This window comes from Cucumis sativus, chromosome 1 (genome assembly GCF_000004075.3).
Source record: "Cucumis sativus cultivar 9930 chromosome 1, Cucumber_9930_V3, whole genome shotgun sequence".
Classification (NCBI taxonomy): domain Eukaryota; kingdom Viridiplantae; phylum Streptophyta; class Magnoliopsida; order Cucurbitales; family Cucurbitaceae; genus Cucumis; species Cucumis sativus.
Window position 1 is genome coordinate 9,766,921 of NC_026655.2, and position 13,004 is coordinate 9,779,924.

Here is a 13,004-nt window from a genome sequence, read left to right on the forward strand (position 1 = left end):
GAATAAAGGGTGTCTTTTATTGTTATTATTATTATTATTATTATTATTATTATTATTATTATTATTATTAAATGAATTTGTAATGGATAATGTGGATATTTTGAACGAATAAAATATTTTAATTTCTTTAGAGAAAAAGAAAAAGAAATTTGATCTTTGTGGTATTTGTTCATCAAATTCGTGTGGTCTAATTTCGGGATCTTCAATTTTCTATTTCTTTTTTCTTTTTAATCTTAATTTTAATGATTCCCAATCCCAATATACTAATAATGCTTTTCCAATAACTATTTATTAAAATAAGGTTGCTTTTTAGTTTCTCTCACTTGCTCGATATTTAAACATTTGTCATTTACTTCTTTTTTTTCTCTCACATTTGACCATTTCTATTTTTCTCTCTATTTTTAGAACCTCCAAATTTATTTTTTTTTTCTTTTTAGCATTTTGCCTAGCAACAATTTGTTTTTCCTACTTTTACATACATTTATATACAATAGGATATGTTTGTAAATGTAAATAAGTTATGACCAATGTGACAAATTATGTCATCTTAACAAAAAAAAAAATGTAAGTGATATATAGAGTGTGTTTCTAAATTTGAATTAAAATAGGTTGTATGTTTAAGATTTTAAAAAAAAATCAATTTGTTTTTAGGTCAAATGTCATTTTCAAATCAAATATTTTCTTTAACAAATTAAAGCCAAGGTTGTTAATATTTAAATAATGTATATTATCCAAGTCGCATGTCAAAATGTGTTGGACTTCTTACTATGTAGAGCGGAGTATTATTAAATGCTTGTGCGGCTCGTTTTTAAATGGATTCTTTTATTGATAAATTTAAGTAAATATAACAAAAGTAGTAAATATTTATGGTTAAGAAAAACCTATGAAACTTGATTACTTTTTTTATAAATTTCAAATTTGTCTTTATTGATTTTTATTATCGCTAGACGATTTTCAATTCTTTCTCTTCATTTCTTTTTCTTTTGTGATTTATTCGCTTTTCTTGTGATTTATTCATGTGCTCTTTCAGATATTTTTCCTCTTGAATATTCTTCCTCGTCTTCAACAATATTCTTCCTCATCTTCGACAATCTTCTTTCTCTTTAATATTCTCTCTTTTTCCTCCTCTTCATCTTCTTCTTCCTCTCCATCTTCAACAATATCAAGATCGTTTATATTCATCTATCAAGATCGTTGGAGTGAGTTTGTTTTCAGTAAGAATTCTAAATATCGTTTTTGTCTAGATTGTTTATACTATTATAAAATTTCGTTAAGAATTTTATATCTCATTATGAAGATCTTTCTTGTTTTCGTTTGTGGTAAGAATTCTAAATTTCGTTTTCGTTTCAAATGTTTAAAACATTTGAATACTATTGTAAGAATTTTGTATTTCATTATGAAGATTGATAGTTTGAAGCTTTTCACGATCATTAACATTGAATTACACGATCCTTTACCAATATCAACATGATTGTTTATCAATATCAACACGATCGTTTACCAATATCAACATGATCATTTACTATATTCAATACGATCACCATGGTCAAACAATCGTGTAACTAAGTCAACACGATTGTTTACTGCATTTAATACGATCATTTACATGTTGAAATTTTTATGTCCTAAAACTCATACTTTGTAATCATATTCTATTTAATAAAGTCGTTATTGATACTATAATCTTAAAACCAATAAACTAAGGACCTGAGGCTATTATTGAGTAAACTTGAATTTTATGTAGAGACATAAACGTGGATCAAGTTCAAGTATATAACCTAAATAGTCTATAGTATACGAATACAGTTGGGCACCTTATTCTGGGACACTATGGATGTGTTTCGCTTTATAGTTAGTACAAACGACGTGATCATAAATTGTTCATGTAGAGACATGGAAGTGGAAGCATCCTATATGTAAAGAGTTTACATAAGGTTGTAACACCGTTGACTTTAATAAAATTGATTATTTCGTGTATAGATATCCAATGAAACTTAGTCATGAGCTAACTATGAACTTTTGTTCTTAATCTTAAAAATAATCTAATGTCATTCAAACTTAATCTTAATCTTAAAAATTAGGTTCGTCCAAAAAGTATCATCTCTCTCTATTTTTCTCCACCATTTCGAGTTTCACAACTCGATTCCAAGTCCGGAGAATATAACGGGTCAACACTAGTGGTAGTCCCAGCTTCAAGTTTGTGAAGAGATTGCGAAGAGTTTGTGAGGAGATTATAAGAAGAGAAAACCATCAAAGTTGAGTTTTTCTTTTAACCATATGTTTGTTTCTTGTAGGGTTGTTATGCATGTTGATTACTAAATTTGTTTAGTTGCAATTAGAGTAAAGTTTGATCTTTTTTTCTGCTGCGCATGTCTACCATTTCCATCACTACCATGGTTAAACAATTGTTTATCATGGAAAACACGATTGTTTAATGTATATTATTTCACTACACGATTATCTATTTTTGTATTGTGTTAATTATTATCGTTTTGTATATTTATTCTTTTATTCCATGATAAATGTATATGTATATCTATCTATTTCATTTTATTTCTATTAAATACTTGATTGTATTTTATATATATATATATATATAATACAATGTCTTTTCTAAGGTTTTTTGTATTCATATTTCATAATTAAGTCATTTGGATGGTGTTTTCAATGTGGAAAAATATAAAAAACAATATTTTATAAACCAAGAGTTAGTGCTAATAGATGCACAAATATCGAGCACTATTCAGATTGAAATTGATAAAGATAGAGCAATCAGATAAAGATATAAGAACTATACAGATAGACATTGACATTCTTTCTTAATTTATTTTTCTTCTGTCTTTCCTTTAGATTTCATTGCTTTGCTAGTTGATGTTGCTTGTTTATGCTCACCATCTATTTTTTGAAAAATAGGGTTAAGTTCCATAGTATAAAAGTAGTTATTAAAATAAATAAAACGAAAATAAATTCAAAACTCTTTGTATAGAAGATAGATGATGGAGATAGATTGGGTTGTGAACCAAAATACTGAGCAACGAATAGAATGTCAAAAACAAATTTCAAAAGATTAATGGAGAACGTAATGTGAATAACAAGACGAAGAAGAATTTTGGAAGTTTGGTTAAAGAAGGTAGGTGAAAATGAACAAAAATAATGTGAAGAAGACAAAGAGGCGTGAAAAAAATGAAAAAGTATGAACTGGTCTCTCCTTTTCGTAACGCTTTGATTTGGATGATATTTCTGTAATTATAAGTTATTGGACTTCTCAAAACCATCATTTATAACTAAAGCTTTTTGTCTACCCTAAAATTTATTATTTGATCATTTAAATTTGAGCCATTTTTGTCATTATTTATACTAATCTACATAATCGTATATGATTGATCGAATATTGATTGAGATATTTTTTATTGTAAACATGTGAGCGTTCAAAATCTCTAAGATAACTATGTTTGTAGACTTTTGTTATCATATACCTATGTCCACAAGCATAATGAAATGCATCAAAAACAAGAATTAAAATCTAAATACAAGAGATCTTTTAGTTTTTTGTTTGAAAAAAAAAAAAAGCCAAATACCATTGTAATTTAGTGTATAATTTGTTTGTTATTAATCTACCAACACCAATTTAATTGGTGATTATTAATCAATAATCGTTCTGACAAAAAGTTAAATAAATAGGTTGAAAATAATGTGAGTGGTAGAGAAAAATAGTTCACAACTTACCTATAAATGAGTCGAAGTTGAAAGAGTTTTGTAGTTCAACTACCATTAATATTCAATTCCATTCATAGAGAAAACCGGGTCAGGTGTGGGGAATTAAAGACCAAGTCAATGCAGCTAAAAACAAAGACCTTCACCAATTAGGCATACAAAAGAATCAATCAAATTGGCTTACACCAACACAAAAAGCTAAAATTCCACAACAATTACTTCAATCATGTGTTTATAACCTACAGCTGAAGATTTCAAAAACAAAAGGCAGCTGTGCAAATTTTCTACGAAGTGTAGAATACTACTCTGAACCTATGAACTTCACAAACAGCTAAGAAAAGAAGATAAAGGGACTGAACAAATATAGACATAAATTTCCTTATTGTAATTAATCTGAAAATTTGCATGATATTCCCACAAAAAAAGAAGAAAAAAAAAGAAACCTGTTAAGCTAAGGTATAAAAATACTGGTTATTTACATGCAAAAACCCAAAACCCAGAGTGAGTGGGTATGTATGTACTCCCCCCTTCCCAAAAAACAGAGTAGAACACAAGTGTAGTAGCAATTTTAAAAAGTAGTTTTGTACCTGGTGCGCTCCAATTTTCCATCAAGAAAGCACCAATAAAGGTAGAATATATGTACCAAATTAAGAGATGGAGCCTAAAAAAGGAGAGCTTCCAAAACTCAAAACTCAAAACTCAAAACCCACCAAACACAACCACATCCTCTCCCCCCACACGCTCAACAATAAAACATCACATCCTTCACATTTTCTTTTATGCTCGGCAGCCGTTGAATATCTACATTCCCACCACCTGAACTTGTGGAACCGCTGTCAGATGAATCACCCTCTATGTAATAACGGGCACGAAAGGCTGCAAGATGTGCATAGTATGCTGGTGGAACTGCAAAACAAACATAATTTATCTGAGCATTACATAAAATAAAACTTGACAACTGGGGAATTGTTATTATTGTCATTAATAGATCGTACCAATGGAAACCGACCGAGTGCACCTTGCATACCTTTAAAACAACAAAACAGCAACGATGTATTTTAAGCATTGCAAAACAAAAGCAAAAGAAAAAAAAAAAAAACAAGCAAATAAGAGGATGAGAACAATTTCAGCACTCACGTGTAGCAAAGATTATTAGTAAGCATCTGCATTGCATCGGCAGTGAATTTGTTTTCATCATACAAAACGTGATAATGTGTTGGCCTACTCGTCCCCTACACAAAGAACACAGATTAAATTCAGATTCCAACCAACACAGAAAGAAGATGTTGAGTACATGTGTAAAATTGGTGTAAGGTTTTCAACCTGAATGCCGGCATGGCTGTTTAAATAGAAATCAAATTCAGTTGGATGGCAAATATTGGTGTCAACAACAGTACCTATCATCAATACAAACAGGATAATTTAAACTTTGCATGAAGAATTCATCTGACATGAACCACACAAGTTAGATAATAAGATTGATAACCTGGAAGGATGTTTCCACTCCGATCAGTATCCGCACCGCTGATAGGGAAAAGACGGGTATGATGTCTCTTTTGCACCACAACAAAGGTAATCGGAGGCTGGTAACCCTCTTCAAGGGAGGCACATGCCTAATCAATAAGAAAGATTGGTAGGGCACATTGAGATAAGGTTTTGCCCATTGATACACATATGTAACAACTAGAACGTATAATATAATAATACCAACAGTAACCAATGCTAATGTACCTTCCTAATTGCATCCACCTCATAAAATAAAACTTGTGAGAACTGTCCTTCACTTACACCATCTCTATCAATGGAAACCCAAAATCAGCAAACAAATGGGATTTAAATCCAAACCCCCTATTCATAAAATACAAAAGTTAACAAACCTGTAAAATATTATTCTGTGCGGTTTCAGATTTGTTGACCTTCTAAAAGCAATGAACAGCTCCCTGGAGACAAAAAGATCAATAATAACTAAATTAAAAAAAGAAAAGGTTAAAAAAAAACAGAACGAATTAAAAAAATATTTTCAATAATTTCAAGGCTAGATAACCTTGTAAGCTGCTTACCTGATCATTCCTGCACGCACCAACCCTTTTTGAGGATCTTTATCTTCTCTGTACAAATCTTGTATAATTTCATCACGGTGGCCCTGAGCTGAAACAATCCCTCTATACTTCGTTACCTCGGGCCAGTCCATTGAGGCAACAACCTGTAATTAACCATGTGTGTGTCTTCACAAAACAGAGATAAAATAAAAGGATGAAAAAGAAAACTAAGCACACAGATCTTACAGCTGCTATTGAAGGACTGGAGTCCTCTCCAGGTTGTGGGTGTGTTACATCTGCTCCAAAGATTATTGTAGGCCGATCTGAAACAAGTGGAATTTTCCGCTGAATAGCATCATTTAGGACATTGTTTCTTCCCCCAACCTATAAAATTTAGTTCATTTAAAATAAATAATCAACAAATGAAATTACAAAGATGATGCTGACTCCAAAGTCCAAAAGAGAGCACACAGTGCTTAACATTAAATTTAAGGGCCAATGATGAACTACAAAAACTTAGTTCACTTAAAATAAATAATCAAATGAAATTACAAGATCTAAAGGATAGCACGCAGACCTTAACGTTAATTTTAAGGGCCACATTTTCAAAGTACTGCTTGTTCAGCTTTTGTGCTTGCCTAGGTTGGCAACATTGTGAAACAATTCCAAGCTCAGTCTCACATATCCTTTTGATCTTCCCTGCAAGAGAACCAGCACAATTTAATGGTGCCAACAATCACAGCCCCACATGGTAATATGAGAATGAAATTCTTATGAAGGACATCTGTTGCTCACCATAGGAACCAGAAATATCAGGTAAAATAATTATGAGCAACTGAAGAGATTTGCCCTGGGGTCCCAAACTTTTTAAAGACTGGCTATGAATGTCTCCAAGTGCACCATCTATTTGGTTTGCATGTGCATTACGTACAGGAAACAGCGGTGTAGGGTTGAAAACCTAACAACAGATCCCAAAACATATTCATACAAATTATTAAAAATGAAACAAGGATATTAAACTTTGGAATAAAAACCAACTTAGTAATAGTTCTTTCTTACCATTCCTTTGCTATTGCACATGCTAACCAACTGATGGCAAAATTCAGATGGCAAGCCTGGATCCAACCGTGAAGAGAAGTTCACACAGCCCCAATAATCAACTCTACCACCATTGATCATTTTCTAATATACCACAAGAATAAGATTAAAATAACATGTTTAAAAAAATTGATCAAAACAAGATGTTTTCACTTCATAAAGGGACATGTAAGATACTTCAACTCAAGCTAAGTTGTAAAATTATATCATAACTACAACAAGACTTGAATAATAAGGGATTATTTGATTGAGATAATAGGTTCATGGATGTTGGGAAAAAAATTGTTGAAGTATTACAGATAACTGTGTTTAGCTGTTACATGGAAATGTTATCAAATTTTCATTTTAATAGGAACAACTGTTGTTTGCATTTGTTTTGATGAGATGAATACATCAAATTTCTAAAGCTATAATACATTAATTAGTGAACTGATATCCCAATAAGAAAAATGTAGTTCAAATAAGTTAAAGAATCTAGTTTGCGTACTAAAAGTATAATTTAATTAATTGAGAGTAATAATACTACAAAATGGAATGCATGATCAAAAACTAAAAAATTAGATGTGAAATAAAATTTGTTAGGCACCTACCTTGTTAATCATATTCCACTGACCCATCCTTGGATCAACTCGTGATTCTTTGCCAGTATCATGATATTTTAGCTGTGCAAATATTAATTCTTGTAATCAAATAAAAATGGAAAAAGTAAACTGCTCATCATCTTTAAACAGTTAAGATTATTAGAATTACCATCGGGGACGGTAAAACACGAGCACCCACATCACATAACCTTGATGATACAACATTAATGCCAAAATCATTGACAATGTCATCTTTAGAATGATCAATCTTACCAATCATCTGCCAAATGAATATACATATAAAAGTTTATATCAAACCTGCAAAAGCAGAAAGTTAATAACAAATAGATAGAAACCATACTTTACCTTCCCTATACTATCTTCCCTGTTCGGAGGTCTCTGACAAGTCGCTCTTAGCATCTCAGTTACTTGGCGTTCATTCAATTTTTTGGTATATCTCTGCCCAGCAACAATCTTACAAACCTACAACAACAATAGCAATTGGTAAGGAAAAGCCTAATCAATACTATCTTCAAATAATCATTGAATCAAGGATACTTTAAATCACGAATAATCATATCAAACATACATACCTCCATAGGCAAATAAACCGGCTTGGCATCATTACCAGCTTGTATAGCTGGTAGAAATGGATATTTGAGTGCCACGCCATATTTTTCATGAAAGTACTGTGCAACAGAGATTCGGGTTTTCTGATCATCCAGAGTAAACCTTAAAATAAACCAAGAATAGCAATAAATTTAAAAAGTCAAAACAAATTGTCATTCATGCCTTGCTAGCCACTACCAAACTCAATTTTAATAATTAAGAAAACAAAAACCTTCAAAGCTAATTTCAGATTCTTCTAAATACAAAAGCATGACATGTAAGAGCAAGATAAGAGAAACAAGGCTGGAACCAAAGCCACTTACAACATAGACAAGAACAATAAACACCAAAATGACTAGTTGATACTGCTTCTGATTCCAAAAAAAATCCCTAAAAAATCAAGAAACTACCACAACAAAAGATCCAAAGAAACAAACTAAAAATACAACAAAAATCAATGTTCAACAAAATTACCCAAAAGTCAAAACGTTCTGGTTAGGCACAATTTTGAAAAACAATTGACCAACTGCAATTATGGTTCAAACCAATCTTTGTGTTTGCAAAGGAGGAGTTTAAACAATGTTCTGCATTAGATACTAAATTTTATTAATCATCCTGAAGCATAAACAATCATTCTTTCAATATTTCTAAACAAAAAAACATAGTGACCACATACAAATCTGCAGTACCCCAAGAAAAATAAATTACTGTTCCTCCCTTGTTCAGATGACAGTTCTTTTCTAACAATATGTAAGAGGTAATATCTACTTCATGCATATACTTAAAAAAGGTCTTAAATCTAAAAGAAATTCCACCCTTATAAACTTCAAATGCATTTCTGAAGCTAGCTCCAAAGGAATTTAGAGAAGCAGAAAAATAAACTCACATTAATCTATTAACAGGCTCTGATGATATCCCAGTAATCTTGTAGGTCCTGGCATGCTCCCTACACGTTAATCCAACCTTCACTCCTCTAAGTACCTTTTTGATCTGATATTAAGCAAAAAAAAAATAGTTGTTACATATACGTAAAACATAAATACTACAATTCTCAGGATAAAAAATTTCTGCACTTCAAAACCCATAAACATGACATGTGCATATATTAATGACAGTTTGAATAACCTTGCGACAATCCTGATCAGACATTGGCTTTGAGAGATTCCTTAGGTTGAAGTGTTTAACAACATATTCTGTCACACTGATTGGTTCATAAAATGATCTAGCTGACACATCTGCAATACAGACCCATAAATGTTAAAAAGAACAGCAATTCAGAATCGATGAATAATTCAAAAGTGGTACCTATATTTAAAGATAAACCCATTTGTACAGGTCGTAGACTTTGGTAATATCCCCTCCAATACTCAACACCATTACCAAGTTCACCTGGCTGCCCCAGTTCATGCGAGAAAAATGACCTTCCAACAACTGTGTAACTGGAATAAAAAATGGTTATCATTTCCACCCATGAACTAATACTATATACAGTACTAAAGAGTTTCAAATAAACTAACTCGACAGATGGTTTTGTTCTCAAAACAACATCAAGAACTTGTATAGTCTCCTGTGGTGCATCTCGCTGCTGTCTATGTATAAACTGTTGTAGATGATGGAGGTCTGGTTTGGAGGCAAATTTGATAGATACTTTGAACTCTCGTTCTTTCCTGTAGAATGAATCACAGATAAACTAAACGTTGATAGTTCAAACATAGGCAGATACATGAGTGGTAGGGATATACCTTGTTGGTTGAGAAGACCCAGCACCATCTTTACGGACTAATTTAATCATGAACTCTTTGGACGAAAATGGAAGTTGACCAGCAGCATAAACACTTTTTCCTCCATCATATGCTAGATATCTTCCACCTAAATGAGATTCTCTATACGTATTTGCAAGCTGGTTTACTATATCTCGGCAGACCTTTTTGGATGTAACCTCAGGTGTGATTGAAACCTAAAATCACAAATAAAACTACATTTACTGCTCTATCATTCGCAAAAATACAAGAATACTCCCATAGCATAGACAAACAAATGACTACCAAAGAATTTCAGATTTTACCCAGAAGATCAAATGCGGATTACAAAAGTCATTCACAGAACAGGTTATATCGAAACTAATTTAACAGTTCATTCAGACGAAAATGGAAAATGAATAGCAACATAAACATTCTTTACACTGTCTGATGCTAAAACCGTTCCAACTACACGAGATTCTGCATACATTTCTGTAAACTCGTAACATCAGGTGTCATAGAATTCTAACACCACAAATAAAATCAAACATATAAAATGCTCTGGACACTAAATTACTAAGGGCACTCCCAAACCAGTGCCTAATGTTATCTACAATTTCAAGATGATATTTCAAAATATCAAATGAGATACCAAAAATTGTACAGAAAAAAGTTTCGTCCGTATGTTAAATGCATACAATACATCAAAAGCACGCCAAGGATGTAGCCATTAAGAGCAAAAGAAGAAGAAAAACTACGAGCCAACCGTAATAGTGAAGTAGATGATCCATAAGATTAAAAGAAACTGACCTATAGAAGTATCCAGCACCAGATATAGAAGAGAAAATGTTGTACAAAGGAAAACACGCTTACATCGTAATGGTGGAGATCTTTGTCTGCAACTTGAACCAGGAAATGATTGGCACGAACAACAACTTTTCGACCAGCGGTTCCATATCCCGGCCTCTTCGCCACAGTCAAGTCTTTCGATGAAGACGGCGGAACGTTCTGCGGCGTCAGTGTCACCTTCTCCACTTGTGCTTCGATCTGAGAAACCTCAGGCTGTAAGAGCGTAGCAGTTCCCGATGAGGAAGCAGAAGATGCTCCCGTTGACGTCTGGGGAGGAGGAGCGGAAGCAACCGGAGTAGGCCGAGGAGGAGGAGAAACAATCGGAGTAGGCTGATGAGTCGGAGAATGGAATTGCTGAGTGGCTGGATAACCTACCCTGCCTCCATCTCTCCCTCCACCCCCTCGTCCGCCTCGTCCACCTCTTCCACCGCGAGATATAGCCGGAGAGGGCTGTCCACCACGACCACCCGAACCACGACCACCACCGCCGCCACTACCGCCCCCGCCTCGGCGAGACATTTTGCTTGAAATTTTCGACGAAGGAAATGGAAGAAATGAGAGGTATGTTGAAAGCGAGTGGGTTTACAGTGGGTACGTGTGTGTTTATATAGAAACAGAGAGAGAAAACGCAACTTCGGAGAGAGAGGAGAGAAAATGGAAAAATGGTGACCTTTTTTTTCTTTTCCAAATAATTCAAAACAGATACCTTCTTTCTCCAAGAAGTATTCGGCAAAAGGGATTTTAATATTTGAAATCCATTTTAATTTAATTCAATGCTCTTCTTTTCCTTCATCACGAGATTACTCCATATATATCATTACATGTAAGTAATGTCCATTAATATTTCACTAACAAATTTGATTGTTTTTTGTATTTAAGATCTATACATTTTTTTATATAAAATAAGAAAATCAAAATTTATTAAATAGACTCTTGTATCTAAAAACCCTAAAATTATATTTGAGATATAAACCAGTTTAATTTTAAAATAACAAACAATAAAAAAAAAAGAGAAATAATATTTAAATTTTATAATTACACAATAAAATAATATATAAACCCTAAAAGAATTTTTTATAATTCTTAATGAGAATGTATTTTAAATTTTGTTTAAATGTTGAAGGGTAAGAAACTTTTCAAAGTTAAAGCAAACATTATAATTAGCTCTTTATATTTATTGAAGTTTGGGAAGAGGCAATGATGAATGGAGCTTGAATGACAGCTCCACCAAATCAACATTAATGTCTTTTTTTTCTTTTATTCTTTGATGATAAATGGTTTATAATTGGTTAAATTTATAATATACTATTTTTATGAAGTTAATAATCCATATATATGAATGTTGAATCTATAATAATGCTTTGACTCATGGACTTTTGTTAAAGTCAATAATCTGAAATGAAGGGATAGTATAGTTAAATTACAACTTAGCGTATGACGAAAAGTAAATTTAATTCAAAAGGGTAATTGAGATTACTTTTTATTTTAGATGTAAGAGGTTGGATTCCACGTTGTTATTGGAGTAAAAATAGTTAAAAGATAAAGAGAAGATGTTGAATATATACAAAATTTAGAATTAATTTGAATTAGCAGAGATGGTGTAAAAGAGGGGTAAAATCGTGATGGTATAGAGAGAAACGTATTGATGAAGAGATGAAGGAAAGCGGATAGAAAGTAGGAAGAATGTAAGTTAGAAGGTTGAATTAAAAAATGTAGTAAAGGAAGTTAGTAATAATAAAATGTTAGATTTATTTATTAATTGAAGAGAAAAGAGCCCTCAGCTCCAAGAGTGAGAGAAAGGAATACGAAAAGAGTTGTGTAGTAACGTAGGATGCTGCAGGGGGCGGCGGCGCTTTTTCTTCGAAGATTGAAAACGTCACTATTGAAAAAGAAAAAGAGAAATAAACAGTAAATATGTGTGGATCCCACAGGTGAGCTGGATAATTATATATTTATTTACTTTAAATCCATAAACTAAACTAAACTAAAGAGGAGAGGAAGGGAATAAAGTGAAGCTACGATCATCCGTACAACTTACGATGTTTCCTCTTCTTTCGTTTTATATTCCATTTTCATTTCTTTTATTTTCTTATACTACCAACCCAGCTGTAAATCAAATTAATATTTAAATATTTAATGTAGTTTTAAAAGTATTTAAAACTTATAATTTCCTATTCTTCTCCACACCCCTAACAATTGTTTGGGATGGAAATTAGGAAAATACTCTCTACAAAACAATACCAAATTATAAGTTTTATTTTAGAAAAATAGCAAAAATAATTTAAAATTGTTTGAATAGTAAAACATAATAAATAAATAAAGTAATTTTTTAAATATTCATACTCAATCTCAAAAATAGTTCACATATACCCAAG

At 32.1% G+C, this 13,004-nt stretch overlaps 1 protein-coding gene across 2 annotated transcripts; it reads right to left on the bottom strand.

The window, feature by feature from the left end:
* Positions 1 to 4,070: 4,070 nt before the first annotated feature.
* On the bottom strand, positions 4,071 to 11,255 carry LOC116403995 (protein argonaute 5). 2 transcript variants are annotated; one of them, XM_031886135.1, is made up of 22 exons: positions 10,654 to 11,244; positions 9,784 to 9,998; positions 9,559 to 9,708; positions 9,347 to 9,480; positions 9,167 to 9,276; positions 8,928 to 9,031; positions 8,026 to 8,164; positions 7,799 to 7,915; positions 7,602 to 7,712; positions 7,442 to 7,513; positions 6,813 to 6,935; positions 6,549 to 6,711; positions 6,331 to 6,452; positions 6,000 to 6,137; positions 5,775 to 5,917; positions 5,592 to 5,654; positions 5,446 to 5,509; positions 5,201 to 5,327; positions 5,038 to 5,111; positions 4,852 to 4,946; positions 4,710 to 4,741; positions 4,071 to 4,620 (listed from the first exon to the last, which is right to left on the bottom strand). In XM_031886135.1, the coding sequence occupies exons 1-22, from the start codon at positions 11,146 to 11,148 to the stop codon at positions 4,457 to 4,459; spliced, it is 2,955 nt and encodes a 984-aa protein (XP_031741995.1). In that variant the 5' UTR covers positions 11,149 to 11,244; the 3' UTR covers positions 4,071 to 4,456. The 2 variants fall into 2 exon arrangements, 1 of the variants encoding a protein (XP_031741995.1); XR_004216938.1 differs by lacking the exon at positions 5,446 to 5,509 and having other exon boundaries at positions 4,075 to 4,620; positions 10,654 to 11,255.
* Positions 11,256 to 13,004: the final 1,749 nt, after the last annotated feature.

What these genes read in the sequence shown, in the direction of transcription:
- LOC116403995 (XM_031886135.1), bottom strand. Translation starts at nt 11,148, where the DNA reads ATGTCTCGCCGAGGCGGGGGCGGTAGTGGCGGCGGTGGTGGTCGTGGT. An exon ending in GGGTCTTCTCAACCAACAAG is followed by an intron (nt 9,709 to 9,783) that starts GTATATCCCTAC and finishes TTCATTCTACAG; the next exon opens with GAAAGAACGAGAGTTCAAAG. An exon ending in GAGCCTGTTAATAGATTAAT is followed by an intron (nt 8,165 to 8,927) that starts GTGAGTTTATTT and finishes GTTTATTTTAAG; the next exon opens with GTTTACTCTGGATGATCAGA.